The following is a 17,131-nucleotide window of genomic DNA, read 5'->3' as shown; positions in this document are numbered from 1 at the left end:
ATTTGCACATTTGTAGTACAGACCCTGGTATTAATAAATTTATGATTCTGAATGTTCTTGATAAAAAATTGATATTTCTGCCATTATTGCATACTTCTCCCCTAAACTTTTTAATCCAATAAAAAAACTAAGGGTGTTACATTCTTTCTAGTCTAAGAAGACCTTCAGCTGCGAAACTATCGGACATCAAATCAGTATTTTCATCCAAATTAATCGGGACCAAAAAACAGCAAACCTTGGCACGACTGAACTCGTTTATTCCGGTGAATTTGCAAGGTCAATGACTCTCGGTGACCCCATGTCAATCCAAAGTGCAGACACTTGTTGGCGTTTTTTGTTTTGTTTTTATGCACTGATTATTTTTTTCAATATCCGCTGAACCTTTGTGGAGATTTGTTGGCTATAATGCGGAGACTTTGCAGACTTTGGTTACTTACAAGGGATGTGTAAATTCAGGTGAGCAGATAGCGTCAGAAAATGCTGTATACTACATGGTACAGGTCTCCATTTCTATACCAGACAACCACGGATAGGGTACCTCCATTGTTTTATTATTACGGTACTCTAGCTGAAAACCGCATATAACTGGATTAATGAAAACGACTTTAACGAACAAAAATATGAGGTCTTTTGGAAAAAAATGATCACCGATGAAAATAGTAAATTAAGAATGTACACCAAAATAAAACATCATTTTAGACTAGAACCCTACTTAACACAGTTACAAGGTGAGAAAAGAAAACTACTCACCAAACTTTGAACAAGCAATCATGATCTAGCAATTGAAAAAGGGAGACACACTGTTCCAAAAACCCCAATTACCGAAAGATACTGCAATCAGTGTAACACTAACAGTATTGAAGATGAAACGCACTTTTTATTAGTCTGTCTGAAATACAAAGTTCAAAGAAAAAACTTTTTCAGTCAAATTAATCTCCCAAATGATAAAACTGAAAATCAGCTGATTCCTCTAATAACAAAACAAGAGTTATCTTTTAATGAACAATTTGCAGATTATATTTTACTTAATACATGTATAGACAAAGAAATACCTAGTTTTATTTATTGTTAGCTATTATTTTTTATTATACTGTGTTTATCTTTAAAGTTTGAATTTATTTTTATATTACACTTTTATTGCCACAAATGTGATGTAAATCCTATATTTACAAGCAAGCAATAAAATATTATTCTTATCATTATTATAGAGTACCTCGATTGTTTAAACACTTAGGTACACTATACCAGTCAACCACGTGTACTCTATACCTGAAAACAACGTATAGGGTACCTCCGTTGTCCGAAAGGAAAGTAGCAAAAGTAGGAACCGAGTTTGATTTTTCCTACATGAAGCCATGCTTGTTGAACTTTAGATTAAGATGTGAAAGATACTTGAAAAAACATTTTTTTAGTTTTAGGGATGTGTAAGTTCAGGTGAGGATTTAGCTTATGAAAATGCTGTCCCGTCGATGAAGCACAGTTGAGTTCTTGGCCGTGTGGGGGCGTTTTGGGGCACCTGGATAAAGTAAAGCTCGGCCGGAGCGATAAAAGTTGCCAAACTTGGCCGAATCTTCCCATTTTTTCTCTTGAAATTCAAAGAAATAAACTCGCTTTGAAAGTCAAACTGTAATTCATGTATTCATGTAATAATCTTTTCTCAACAAACAGCCGCCCAGCAGATCAATTATTGGGTAAAAAGCCTAAACAGGTGAACTTCAAGGTAGTATGCGCCTGAAGACTGCAACTTTTGCTCAAGCTTTCCTCAAGAAATATTTAAAAACTACTCTTTCAAAATCAAGGATAAAAATTGGGGGTCACCATGCAAATGTTTGTACTAGAGAAAACTATGTATAGGAAACGTCCGTTGATTAAACATTTATACTTGAAAAACAAGTAGAGGGTATCTTCATCGTTTAAACACAATAGTACTCTATACCTGAAAACCACGTATAAGGTACCTCCCTTGTCCGTAAGAAAAGTAGAATCCGAGTTTGATTTTTCCTACATGCAGTCATGCTTGTTGAACTTTAGACTAAGATGTGAAAGATACTTAAAAAACAGCTTTTTCAGTTTTAGGGAAGTGTAAATTCAGGTGAGTTAGCTTGTGAAAATGCTGTTCCGTCGATGAAGTTTTCGACCGTGTGGGGGCGTTTTCACCTGTCTACAAAAACAGCTCCGCCGGAGCGGTAAAAGTTGCCAAAATCGGCCGAATTTTCCTATTTGTTTTTCTCTTGAAATTCAAAGAAGTAAACTTGCTTTAAAGGTCAAAGTGAAATTCAAGCATGCAATTAATCTTTTAGCAACAAACAGCCGCCAAGCAGGTCAATAATCGGGTAAAAATCTACAGAGACAGGTAAACTTCAAGGTGGTATGCACCTCAATAAAGGACTTAAACTTTTGCTCAAGCTTTTCTCAAGGAATAATTCAAAACTACTCTTTCAAAATCAAACACAAAAGTTGGGGGTCACCGTGCAAATGTTGTACAAGAGAAAACTACGTATAGGGAACCTCCGTTGATTAAACATGACGGTAATTTATACTAGAACAGCAAGTACAGAGCATCTTCAATGTTTTAATGTACTCTACACAGATACCACGTGTACTCACTACCTGGAATACATATAAAGGGGCCTCCTTTGTTTTAACATTACGGTACTCTATACCTGACAACCAAGTATAGGGTACCTCCATTGTTTAAAAATTACGGTATACCTAAAAACACGTATACACTAAACGTTGAACATGGTTACTCTATACCTGAAAGAGTACGGCACCTCCATCATTTAAATCCTACTAAACCTATAGGTGAAAACCACGTATAGAGCGCATCAAGTGTCTAAACACTACAATACGGAACTCTGTACCTGAAAACCACGTATAAGGGTATACCATACGCAGCTGATTAACTGAAAACCACGTATATGGTACCTCCATTGTTTAAAAACTACCGGGAAAATACGGACAGGGTACCTGCATTGTTTAAACACAACAGAACTGTATACCTGAAAAATAGGTATATGGTTCCTCAGTTGATTAAAACACGATTGAACTAATTGGGAATGATCGGATGGTGAAGTAATGTCTTTAAAATCTGCAAATGTAAGCTAATCTGCTTTTCTTTTTACGTTACACACTTGTTTTTATGAGTAATTTGTAATGTTGAGACATTCAGCTATAGGACACCTAAGATTTTTGAAAAATTTGAAAACTATGAAGATCCAATTATCCCAAATTAGTTCCCATCGTTTTTTAAACAGTACTGTACTCTACACCTGAAAACCACGATTAAAACTCCTCAAATGTTTAAACACTAAGGCTATACCTGAAAGCCATGGATAGTGAAACTCCATTTTTGAAAAACAAGTACTCTATACCAGATAACCATGTACAGAGTAGGTCCATTGTTTTAACTCTAGGACCCGTATACCTGAAAACCACGTATAGAACTCCTTAAATGTTTAAACAGTACGGTACTCTAGACCATAAAACTAGGGTAGCTCCATTTTAAACACCACTGTACTCTGTACCTCAAAACAACGTATAGGGTACCTCAGCTTTTTAGACATTGCGGTCCTCTGAAACTGCAAGCCATGTATAGTGTACCTTCATTGTTGAAACAGTACGGTACTAGAAACCTGCAAACTACGTATACAGCACTTCAAATGTTTAACCCTTTGAGCGCCAAAGTCAACTTTTGTCACATTTATAAAGTGTACCCTAGTCAATTTTTTTCAGATTTCTGCCAAAATTTTGATGAAAACCGGTAGCCAATGAAACGTGATGTCCGTTTGGTCCAAAATAGTAAAAAAAATTACAGAAAAATTTGAAAAAATTGTTAAAATGTTGCACTTAAATTTTGGTGGGAAAAATTACAGCACTTAAAGGGTTAAACCTATGGTAAAGTATACCTGAAACCATTTAAAGGGTACCTCCATTGTTAACCCTTTCACCACCATGGTTTGTCCCCAAATCCATTGTTTTCTATGGTAAAGTTGGACCTGTACACAGGGAACTGGGGGTGAAAGGGTAAATACTACGGTATTCTATAACTGAAAACCACGTAATAGGGGAGCTCTATCGGTTAAACACTACGGTACTCTATACCTGACAACCGCCGGACCACGTATAGGGTACTTCCATTGTTTAAAAACTTCTGTACTGTATACCTAAAAAACGTGTGTAGGGTACATCCATTGTTTAAACACTGCGGTAAGTTAGTTCACGGTCACTTTGGTTACGCACAGTCCGAAAGCGAAACATTACATGAGTTTGAGATTTCCGACTTTCCGGAATTCATGTTTAACTTTAGATTAATACTTGATATATAAGTGACAAAAACAGTGTTTATACTCCTAACGGACGTGTCGAAAATGTTGACCCTCTCAGTTAAGTAGAGGCGTACTCGGCCGTGTGAGGGCGGTTTTGGACAGTCCAAGAAGCAGCATAAACGTCCAAAGGAGCGGACAAAAGTTCCTCAAATGGTCTAATATTCCTGTTTTTCTCTCGAAATTGAAATTAGCTCCAAATACATTATTCAATGTGAGTTTATACTCTGTGGAGATGAGTTAGTTGACTCCTATGCGGAGTACTTTGATTATCCACCGACCCTATGCAAAGTTTTACCTGAGTTTGAGTTTTATGACGTGCAGTGATTCTTGTTGAACTTTATATTAATATTCGAAAGATACGTGATAAAAACCGTTTGAGTTTCCGACGGATGTGTAAAGTGGGGGTGAGGAGCTTGTGTCAAAAAATGTTGACCCTCTCAAGCAAGCAGATTGGAGTACTCGGCCGTGTGAGGGCGTTTTTTGGCAGTCCGACAAAAAAGTCCACCGGAGCGGACAAAGTTCTCAAAATGCTCGAATTTTCCCGTTTTATCATCCGAAATTCAAATAAATAGACTTGCTTTGCATATTTAGCTTACAATCAAGCATATAATTGATCTTTTTTGACATACAGCCGCCTAGCAGGTCAATTTTTGGATGAAAAACCTCCACAGGTGGCAGCTGTAATTCAGTAAAAAAACTACAAATGTTAAGTGTTACATTCTTTCTAGAAGACATTTAGCCACGAAACAATTTGGCAGCTTCCCCAAATTAATCGGAACCAAAAGGGTATAGCCTTTTTATTCTTAAGACTATTTTACTCCAGTGTACTTGTAATGTCCCTGAGTGACCCCATGTCAATACAAAGTGCAAAACATTTTGTTTTGTAGCTTTTTTGTGACCTCTCTAAATGTTTTCCAATATCGGAGGATCCTTTGTGGATATGAGTTAGTTCACTGTCAGCAAGCGGAGTAATTTGGTCATCCACAGTCCGCAAGCAAAGTATTACCTGAGTTTGAAATTGTTGTTTAGATTTATATGTGAAAGATACGTGATAAAAACCGTTTGTTACTCCTACAGATGTGTGAAGTGAGGCGAGGAGTTAGCGTCAGAAAATGCTGTCCCTGTCAAGGAAGCAGAGGCGAGTACTTAGCCTCGTGAGGGCATTTTGGGTAGCCCCCCCCCCCCCGGGAGCGGAAAAAGTTCCCCAAATGGCTGAATTTCCCCGGGTTTTTTGTCTGAAATGCTAATAAATAGATTTGCTTTGCAGATTTAGCTTGTATTTAAGCATATAATTGACCCTTTTTAAACATTCAGACACCAAGCAGGTCAATTTTTGATGAAAAGCTTCCACAGGTTGGTAAGCTTTAATCCAGTCAAACAACTAAGAGTGTTGCATTCTTTGTAGAAGACATTTAGCTGCGAACCAATTGGGCATCTTTCCCAAATTAATCGGGACCAAAAAGAGCAAGGCATTTTATGCTTAAAACTCTTTTAGGACGATTCAGAATTTACTTCCAGGGGGAGGGTGGAGGATTTTCTATTTTCTCGGTGATTTTTTTTCCATGGCCCCCCCTAGTAAATTATAGAAAAAATCTATGGCCCCCCCTCATCTTTCCTGTTTTTTTCCATGGCCCCCCCCTAATATATACATGCATGCTTATACGGTACATTATAGACATATCTAGTCTAACAAGTTGCAGGAACTGTAGGGCCTAGTGGACATTAATCGATGATATAACAAATCATTTCAGGGTTATGTGACTATAAAAAGAATGATTTGCAGGGACTGCAAGTGGCACACTTTTGGAAAGGGTAGCAATAAACATATCTGGTTGTAAATTTCTAAAGAAAAGTTAATTACTAAATATGAATACTTTTTTGTTATGTCTCACTGATACATATGATGCACACAAAGACAAGCAAAGATGTCAGTTAGAAATGGTGAACAGAAAATCAGAGGAGCAGATAATTGGCAAAGTGATATATATCTTGAAGTTTAATGGTACATCATTTGCAGATATCCAGATATTTCTGGAAAGTGAGATGTACATGTACATGCACACGTTCAGCATACATTTTCATTTGATGATGCTGAATATTTGCAGACTCACGGTGAAAGTTTTAAACATTAGGAATTAAAATTGGTGAAAGCCAACTTGTTTTTAATTTTCTCTTTTTTTTTTCCAATTTGGTTATCATAAAACCAAGTAGCTGCCACTGAAAGCAAAAATGCTGAGGAATATTTTAGAACATTTCTTGGACAAAACACCTTATCCAAAACATGAATTCACATTTTATTCTGCTCATTCCATTCACAATCCATTGTTCATATTAAAATGCAGACAACCCTGTGCAAGTCAAAATTCACATTTTGTCAGTATTTTTCAAAATTGACAGAGCATGCATATTTCAAATTTTTTTAACAAACTTTAATTTTAAAATAGTCATGATGCGCATGTTTTCAGATGACACGAAACAATAAATGTTAATTTGTTTTTTTACCTTTTCTGCCAGCCGCCACTGTGAAATCTTTGATTATACATATCAGAATGAATGGGACACAAAAGTGTTAGTATCAATACACAATGTGTAAGCCTATCCACATTTCTCCTAGCCTCATACACACTGAGATCACTTCTTGGACTACAGCAAATTTCTTGTGTACACAATATTTCAACAATCCGACACCATAGCATTGGCGCAGTGCCACATGATCTTCTGGATGCGCATACAGGATTATTGGAAAATCAACCCTTTTGTAAATTTTTCACCATATATTTTTGACAGTAATACATAATATGTTTATTTTCAACATTAAAAAACTATTCGCTGAAAAGCACCTTGAAGATGAGATGGCCATAAATTTATTTTCAAAAAGTTTATAGTAGATGTAAGCACTGTAAAAAGTTATGTAGAACATTTAAAAAATTTAGAAAGGGTAAAATTGATGAGAATGAAACATAGAAAAAAGAAGCAGGAAAGAAGAGTAGCAGTAGCAGTAGTTTACTCAAAGGATGAAGTTGGTGTATATTTGGGGTAAAAAACCTCCATTTTTGTATTAATGATAAAAATTTATTTAAGTCAAAATCTAGACAGTATTTTCTGAAATGTAATATTTCACTTGAAAGGAGAGTATTCATGTAGAAAAAAACAACTATTTTATTTGGCATTATCCATCCTCATTTTAAAATTGTAGGGGTTTAAAGACTGACACTAATAATTGATTTAAATCATGATCAGCAAAATTAAAATGCCTCTTATTCAAAATGCCTCTTATTAAAAATGTAAGAGCTTTATTGCCAAACAAAACCAATTGATAGTTGTTGTGTTATATAGCATTTAAAAAACATAATGTGAAATTTCAGAAGATTTGACCCAGCCGGAGTGGAGTTAAATTCTTTGGAAATTTTGAAATTGGGAGGCAAAAGAAGCCAAAAAATCGGGTGATTTGCATACATTTGCATAAATTAACACTTCTTCATCATGCAACATTCAACTGCTTTACAAGCTACAAGGTAAACCCAACCTTAAAAAGACATTTGCTGTAATTTTTAGCATTTGTTCAATGTTCATCTCTGTGTATCAGCATTAGTTTGTTATTCTATCACTACATAGAACACCCAATGCTGTATTTAGCAACATACCTGTGTGAACATAAATGACCATTGTTATTGTTGATAAATGAATTCTTGTCTTGACTTGATCTGAGATCTCTTTTCAACAAAAACAACCCTGACTGTTCACTGTATGGTTGTATTGACATGCTAAATACTGGACATTTCATAACGCTTCAGGGAGGAGAACAAGATACTGCTATAGATGCATAAAACAAACCACTGTGAATATTACCGAATTTGGCAGCTAAATGAGTTTAACTAAACATGTTGAGTTTATCTGTCACCCAGGTAGCGTCTATGGTTCTCTTTTGTAGAGATCAGAAATTCTGGGCAAATATTGAATTGATGTTTTTTTTTCCTTGGCCCCCCCTAAAAGATTGTGGTATTTTTGTCTGGCCCCCCTAAATTTTCTTGGGAAAAATGGGTGGCCCCCCCCCTGAAATCCTCCACCCCCCCCCTGGAAGTAAATTCTGAATCGTCCCTTACTCAAGTGTACTTGTAAGGTAAATGACCCTGAGTGACCCCATGTCAATCAAAAATGGAGTAAACTATTTGTTTTGTTGCTTTTTTGTGCCCTGTCTGACCAATATCGGTATATCCTTTTTGGCGATGAGATAGTTGACTGTCATGCGGAGTGCTTTGGTCACCTACGAAGATAGTCGGTAACGAAAGCAGTACCTGAGTTTGAGTTCTAACCTGAGCAAAGGTTGACTAACTTGAGCTTTAGAGTCGAAAGCTTTTTGAGAGATCAGTTTTAGCTCCCAATATGTTATTCAATGTCGGTGGAAACTTGTGGAGAGTACTAGTAGTTATTTCACTGTCATGCAGAGTACTTTGGATAGTTTGCAGGGTAAGTTGTACCTGAGTTTTAGTTTTCCGACATGCAGAAATTCTTGTATAACTTTAGATTAAGACGTGAAAGATACGTGATCAAACCAGTTTTATACTCGTGCATATGTGTAAAGCGAGGTGAGGTCCGGAGTTACTTACAAAAAATGTTGTCCGTTTCAAGCAAGCAGAGTCCAGTACTCGGCCGTATGGGGAAGATTTTGGCACCCCAAACAAAATCTGCCGGAGCACACAAAGTTCCCAAATTGGCCGATTTTTTTACATTTTTTACTTTTTTACAGCCACATAGTAGGTTAATTTATGAATGAAAAACCTTCACTGGTAGATAACCTTTAATCCAATAAAGCGTGTTACATTCTTTCGTCAAAATAATACACCAGTGGCCACTAAATCAACAGTTAGGCCTAAGTGGCTATGGGTGTATGAGGCATAATCAGTGACAAATGATTTCTTGTTCTGGTTAAAACTGAGTTGTCATCAATAACATTGGACAGACACAAATCTCTGTTGACATGCTGAATACTGGATATTTTGATGACGGTTTTGGGAGCAGAACAGGAACTATTATAAAAATACATCAAAAGTTTAATGCAGCAAATGAAGAATTAAAGTAATCACAAAATCTTATCAGCAAAACGTTTGGTAAATTCAAATTCGAGATCCATCTAAACCAATGATACATTTGCATAACAAATGTACATTATTGTACTGTAAGCAGAAATAATGTTATAATTTGAAGTTAGCTACAGTCTTAAAGGTGTTTATTCTAAGCCACATTGTTAGGGTTATGCTTCAAATGGCAGGAAACAGGCACTAAAGTTATTACACATAACAAAGCATACATTCATATTTTCCTCTGTAAATATTAACCCTTTAAGCGCCAAAGTCATTTTTCATCGCTTTTATAAAATATACTGGACCTGTCAATTTTAAATGCTTGCCAAAATTTTGATTAAAAACTGAGATGTGATGTCCATTCAGTCCAAAATTATCAAAAAAATTATAGAAAAATACATAAAAATCTGTAAACTGTTGTACTAAAAGTTTGGTGGGAAAAATTTCAGCACTCAAAGGGTTATAATCTACAATGTTTTTCTTTGTTGACACTGGAAAGTAGGGATTGAGAGTGAAGGTGACAAGCTGAAGGTAAGCCAGTAAGAAATGCGATCTTCTCATTGTAGGTTATAATTACATCAGACATTTTATGAGCATCACTGATAAGACAGCAGCTTACCCAGTGAGGATGTTTCAGTGACATTTTCCAGTTGCTGAGAATCATGGCCTAAGAAACTCTGTCCCATATGCATCATCAATTTTATGGTTTATAGAACATTATTCCCATCCAGGAGATGAAGTAAATATGCTTCTCTTCTCTCTCAAATGTTAATTGTAAATTATTCATGAAACTTAATCATACAACTACTCAACTAAATGATCTAGCAACCGACTGTGAAGGGACATGCTCATTCTTTTTACAGAAACTTTTTTGTATCAAAATTTTTGAACTCTCCTAGGCAAATCATGAACTCAAATATTGACAGGGTAGGGATCTAGCTTAGCTCAAAATTATATCAAATTTCATAAGTTGGATGTTGAATCAACATGAGAGTAGGGTGATTAGGAGGAATGGAAAAGTTTCTTTGTAGCGAATAGAGAAAAGAAAAGTAACGAGTTGTTTAGTACACTATCAGTTCTGACACAACCAAGATTGTTGATACATCATGTGAGAGCTCGACTATCAACGTGTTCACCCCGAATTCCATGTAAACAGGTCCACACTAACCATTGAATACAATGGGATTGGTCCGAACCATTGTGGTGAAAGGGTAAACTCTGCTATATTGTTCAGCACAGTGTCCTGGATATGTAAGCTCATTACCATGTCATGGTAGGCCTACACCAGAAGTGATGTCATAGCTTTCTGTACTCATAGCATCTGCTGGTGGATTTCCATGTCTGGGAGATGTTCATTTGTTAAGGAGGGGTGTCATAATCTGAAAACATGTCCTGGGGAGGGACAAATTTGCAAATTTTACATTTTTAAATGGAACGAAAATTCTCAATATTCTAAATTAATTTGCATAAAAAGCCCAGAAACATGTGTAATGTATTGAGAACTGCCAATATGTGAAGGAAAATTTAAAATTTTAATACAGCTCAGAACTTTCTTTATTTGATATGATGGTATCATTATTAAAAATGTAGTTTTGATTGTTTGATGCCTCCTGCACAAAAAAGTCCACCACAATGAAAAAAAATTGTTTCTGCAATAACTTTTCATGTCTGGTAATTACATATGCAACATATCTGTATCAAAATCGAAAGATAAAACTGAGGATGGGGAGGGTCATGATCAACAAGTTTGGTACAGAGTGTCATATTTGAGAAACAGAAATTGGCGAGGACAACATTTCAAACTATGAATGTACATGCTCAAATTTCCTCTGGTCCACCCCCTGTCAAAATAAATGAAAGCTCCCTTATATCAATCAATGACTCAGCATATTTCAAAATTCTGAACAACAGAACTGACTTCTAATACAAAATTGACAAATCTAATATCCAAAGTTAAGATAAACAAGCATCCAACATTTCTTGATTCCCCGATGTTTTACTGATTTATATATGTATTTATATATATAAATGTTGCTTCTTGTCATAACTTTTATGCACATATTGTCTGTCAGACACCTGGATAATGCACCAGGAAAAAGCAACACACAGCATAACCAGAGATGTTAATTGTACAGAATTTCCATTTCTTGATCTACATTTTGTTGACAGAAAGTGATGGGGTCTTTGCTGTCTGCTAATTTTTAATCCACTTCAGCAACCTTTCACATGACAAAGCTAGGTATGAGTGATACCACTGCTAAGATGTTAATGCTTATGACTTCATATTATCCTAGCCTCCGGCAGTGCAATATCTGCTATTAAGTACTAAGCTTTCCATTGCTTCACATCACGGCTGAGGAATGGACAATTAGCCCTTTGGGGGAGGGGTCAATATTGTGGAAAAATTTAGTAGTAAGGAAAATTCTCTGAAAACCTTGCATGCTGATTAGCACAAAAACATAGTGAAAAAGAAAAATATTGGATTTTGAAAAAGATATGCATGCTCTGCAAACTCATGAAGATAACTGATCAAACTACAAACAGTCAAACATGCATAAAAGTATCAGTATTTTGACCACCACTATCTGTGATATGATGGTCCATCCTGTAACCTTTCCACTCAAATGGTTTGGTCCAGTCAAACAATGAGTGTGGACCTGAGTGAAGGGACATGGAGAGCCAGGGTTGAAAGGTGAAACAATTACTGCATTCTGGGAGTGTCCTCAGAAAAAGACAATAGAACATATTATTAAGAAATTATTTAAAACTTTCACAGGTTTATCTTCCTTTTGTAGTCATAAATTATCCTGGGTATTTACAGAGACATAAAAAACAGTGGACTCCAGGGAATAATACTATAGTTTGAAACTATACTCCATGCAGTCCACCTACAAAATTAATAAGTTTACTTATTACCAATGGTGCTTTAAGAACCAACAGGGTGTTTCACCACTCACTGAAAGGTGAGAAATATTGGAATGGCAGAAAAAACCTGCAAAATTTAATTGAGAATCAATCCTACTGAAAATCTACATTTTTTGAAGAAAGAATTTCAATCAAAGGTCTATTCATTACAGTTCCTTTCCTCTTTGAAAACACAAAAATATTTACCGCCTTGTCAGTATTATTTATTACAAGTCTAATGACATTTACTGGCAGAATAACTCCCTGTCATTTCATATTATAGCGTCCATAAAATCTTGACTGCTCACAGTAAATGAATGGTTGAAAATCTCTCTGTTTTCAATGGCTGCATGTAAAGTAAGTGTTCACCACAGTCCTTGGCATGTGTGAAATACTTGTTTTGTGGCAATGATGTAATTCTTTAAAAGACCATGACACCTAGAGATATTTGGCTATGAAATTTGGTCACTCTGAAGTGATTGGAAATTACTGTGGGTCATGAAAAACCATTTGTCACATTTACAACCCGGAAATACAGACAGGCATCTCTCCCCTTTTTCCTGAAATGGGATAAAAATACTGAAAGGTGATCATGGTCACCTTCCAGACATATCTTGCATTGATTATTTGCCATCCATTATGAAATCTCCCATCAATACTGCCTCACACAATGTTATGCAACACTGGTACTGAAAATGGTCTTTGAAAGGGGGGGGGGGTGTGTTGTCCCATCTGACGCCGAGTAACTTTCTTGTTGATAAATTTTGCCTCTTTGAAGAAACTTGTGATGAGTGTTGTGCAAATATGAAGCTAATTCAGCATTTGATGCATATTCATTGCTCATTAGATTTATAGCTTTCCAATCACTGCAAGACTTTATAGCTTTCCAATCACTGTAAGACTTTGCTAAATCAACCTTTCTTGCATCCCTTTGTTTATATGACGCTGCTTTGGCTGCAATCACCAGTTTTGGTACTTCCAACATTTTAATATTTTTGAATATGCACAAGAAATGTTGGAATATATTGTGTTGTGCGAACAGACCCGTTGTATGTCCTAGACATGCACCTGCGGTGGGAACGACTCCCTTCCTTTAAGGTAGAATGCGCCTCGGGGACAGATATTCAGACTCTCAACTTTTACAATTGTTTTCTGATATACCACTTTTGGGGGTTCGTTTTACAGTTCTTGGTGTAAGAAAACTTTTCACCAGCTTACTGTTTCGAAAAATCGAAATTTTATTTTTTTCCATACAGTTAACAGATGGCAGCCATTTTGAATTTTCAAGATCAGTAAATCTTGGGTTATTTGTTACTCTAGTACCAAAATTTGCACAGTGACCCCGATTTTTATTCTTGATTTAGTAAGAGAATGGCCGAAAGTTTCATCATGGAAAGTTTGAGTAAAAGTTTAAGTCTTTCACTTTCGAGGTGCATACTACCTTAAATGAAAAGGAATAAACAAAACTGTACTGGATTTTGAACTCTTTCGCTATAAGTGAAATAACAAAACCATCTTATCATGGCTGCACTTAAAATGATTTACAATGAATGTGAAAGGAAAAAATATTGGCATAGAATTTAAGATAAAGAGAAGATGATTCAAAGCAGATAAAAAAATATTCCACCAAGTGGAATACATGTAACTGTTAAAGCAACTTATTGCTTTCCACTATAAATTAGAACATCATTTTGGTTAAACATAATTGTGTCTCTCACAATCATGGTAAAATTTAAGTTGGTGTTTTTGGTATTTTAGCATTCTCAAAAGACCACTGTCATAGTATGAAACCCAGTGATTTTGGAAATTATTCTTGTATTCTTAAGTCCATTTTTAACTAAATGTATTTAAATGCCTTATTACTATTTATTCACTTAAAGATGTTCTGGTTAACAATGCACTGGTTCAGGCAAATCATTTGAAATATTTATTTACAATCCCAAGACCACTGAATTCTACACATCTGTAACATTAATACTGTAATTGTAGGTTGATACAAATACTGGTTCATGTTGATAGTGATAATTTGTTATTAGCAAATAAATACACATATATTGTACTATTGTTTGTAAAAACAACGAAAGCTTTCACATAAACCTGTATACTCTCCGTATGTACAATTTTCTATCTTATGGTTTCACTCACATAACTTACATGTATATGTACATGTAATTGCATGCTGTTCTATTTGCTTTGATAAAATTCCAACATTTCCAGTGGATGACACTTCAAGACATATCATGTGATCCAAATGCTTGTACTAATTGGACAGACCAGAAATGACTAAACATGTACAGTTTGAAATGTAATGCTCATGACACAAAAACATGCGAAATTTCAGTAAATTTCATAAAAATTCTAAAGACTGAAATACTCCCTCAAGTTTACGCTTCACTAAAAACCATTGCTATTTAGAAATCTTCTTTGCAGTCAGAATTAATCACAGCTACCCTGGTGAAATGCAAAAAGGATACTGCTTATAAACAAAAGTAATGTGTTATTCTGTCTGATGGGAGTGAACTCAAAATGTGAAAAAGGACATAGCAGTGCATTTTCAAACTCCCGGGAGCTGTGCACTGAATCAAAATCCTACTGTTTTGGATGATGATAGATGGTCTTGGTGAGCAGTCTCATGAATGAAAAACAATATCACTTAGCGTAACTCAAGCCTGCTCCGTGAAAATCTATCAATATAATATGCACAACTATTGTGATATCATAAATAAATGTCTTTCCATTTGTGATAAACACAGTTCCATCATTGACATATCACATATTTAAAGGTGTAAATATTTTATCAACTATTTACAGAGAATACAACACCTCTTTCAGTAAGACACTCAGTCAATCTGGACTGACAGTGTCACAAACAAAAATACTGATAGAGTTGTTCACAAAGGCTGCCATGCAAGTAATCTGTCCCATTCTTGGATTCTTGCTAGTTATGACTGTCAGTGGCAGATACACTCACAGACAAGAATGTCTTTCAGTATTTTCCGATATTTTCAAATCTTTCAAACTGTGTGTAAGCCACTCATCAATTCTATTGATACCACAGGCCAGGTAGGAAAGTGTTATCACAGCAGCTCATCACATACAGCATTTGTTTGTCATTCTCATCCATGGAATATACATATGCATATACCAGTACATGTATATCTGACCCCTAAAACACCTGTTTTGGTTCATCCTTCCCAATGTTAGTGCCATGTGGTTGGACCTGTGCACCGGTAACTGAGGGGTACAAGGGTGTACAATACACGGACACTGCAATTTGTTGGGGTCCAATTCAGTCCAATACAGTGTTGAGTTTGAAACACTGTGATAAATCCCTGCTTAGCTGTCACTCTGTAAATTTTAAAAGTTCCAAACAGGGTAGAATACCAGTTCTGAATATTCCTGTCGTGATGATCTTTTCTCATATAGCACACACTATTGTCCATTCCTAACAGCCATATGTACCACACACTATTGTCCATCCCTAGCAGACTCGGTAACACTTGTAGAGTCAGATACTTCTGTTTCTGTGGCACTGTCAGACAGTAAATTCAGTTTCTTCAGCAATAACCTGTGAAAACAAGCATGTACAGTCTCAGTCAGTCATGATATAGATAAAGCAAGTACAGATTGTTATAACGCCACAACACATTACCGGGACATTCTCACAATCTGAAATGTGCCTGATTAAGGTAGAATGCATCTCTGGGACAGGTATTCAGACTCTCAAAGGTTTACAAATCAATTTTGGTCCTCCACTTGGTGGGACTCATTTTGAAGCTCATGGAGTAAATAAAGTTTTTCTCGGGCTTAGATTTTGAAAACCCAAAATTCTTTTTTTTTCCTCGAAAAAGTTAAGTCAGGGATGGCAGCCATTCTGAATTTTGATAGTCGATAAACATTGCATCATTTGTCTCTATAGTAACAAATTTTGCAATTTGACAAAATTTTAATTCTTGATTTTGGAAAGGAATGGTTAAAAGTTTCATTGAGGAAAGTTAAAGCAAGAGGTCTTTCAATTTCGAGGCGTGAAGTACTTAACTACAGTGAAGTCAAAGGAGATGAAAGAATCAGGCAAACTTTCAATGGTGTACTCATCTTCACACATACATATTGTATTGTATCATACAAGAAAGACTGGAATTGCTGAATATGAAATGAATAGAAAGTAATTTTGAAGTGATACTACTTTTTTGGTACGTTAACACCTTACAAAATAATACTTTTTAAGATTATTCACTACATTTCTTACAAATGAACAAGATTGTGTCTTTCAGAGTTTTTTTAATAAAGGAGGTGTGAGAGCAAGGTTGGGTTACGAAGTTTCCAGATCGATTCAATCGTGGCTACTTTAATTTTCTGAAGCAACGTGAGAGTCCTCATCAATTACTGATAAGACCTTTAAAGCAAAGCAAAAACCCTGACTAGGAGTAAATTTACAAACACTGTTTTGCAATTTTCCATCACAGTAAGTATGTAATGAGAGGCAGCGCAGGTGATCCTTATACCTGTATTCTCACATTACATTTGACAACAATAGGTTTGGGGGAAACTGTGGAGGCCAATTAGTTAACTAAGGGGTGAAAAGACATTGTGCTTGTACTCTGTATGTTATATTGTACATGTAATCTACATCTGGAACAACAGGATTAAGGTAGTATGTGCCTCAAAAGTGAAAGACAAGGAATCTATCAACCATCCTCTTTCAAAATCAAGAATAAAAATCAGGGGTCGCCATGCAAATTTTGGTGCTAGAGAAACAAATTACTCAAGATTTGCATATATTTTGAAATTCAAAATGGCTGCCATCCCCGTGTTCAC

General features: G+C 35.8%; 2 protein-coding genes across 3 annotated transcripts in view; one reads left to right on the top strand and one right to left on the bottom strand.

Annotated features, from left to right (window-relative positions):
• Positions 1-17,131, top strand: part of LOC139142665 (zinc finger-containing ubiquitin peptidase 1-like) — a 470,199-nt gene that overhangs the window by 238,551 nt on the left and 214,517 nt on the right. The gene's annotated exons all lie outside the window — the stretch shown is intronic.
• LOC139142669 (uncharacterized protein C6orf118-like) overlaps positions 14,218-17,131 on the bottom strand; it is an 81,797-nt gene continuing 78,883 nt past the window's right edge. For both annotated transcript variants that reach the window (XM_070712721.1, XM_070712722.1), the window contains exon 7: positions 14,218-15,881. In XM_070712721.1, the coding sequence (XP_070568822.1) occupies positions 15,782-15,881 (100 nt within the window). In that variant the 3' untranslated portion in view covers positions 14,218-15,781. The remainder of the gene's footprint in view (positions 15,882-17,131) is intronic.

Source organism: Ptychodera flava, chromosome 10 (assembly GCF_041260155.1).
Source record: "Ptychodera flava strain L36383 chromosome 10, AS_Pfla_20210202, whole genome shotgun sequence".
In the NCBI taxonomy this organism is placed as follows: domain Eukaryota; kingdom Metazoa; phylum Hemichordata; class Enteropneusta; family Ptychoderidae; genus Ptychodera; species Ptychodera flava.
Note: the sequence above shows the minus strand (reverse complement) of the source record. Positions and strands in the feature narration are given on the sequence as shown.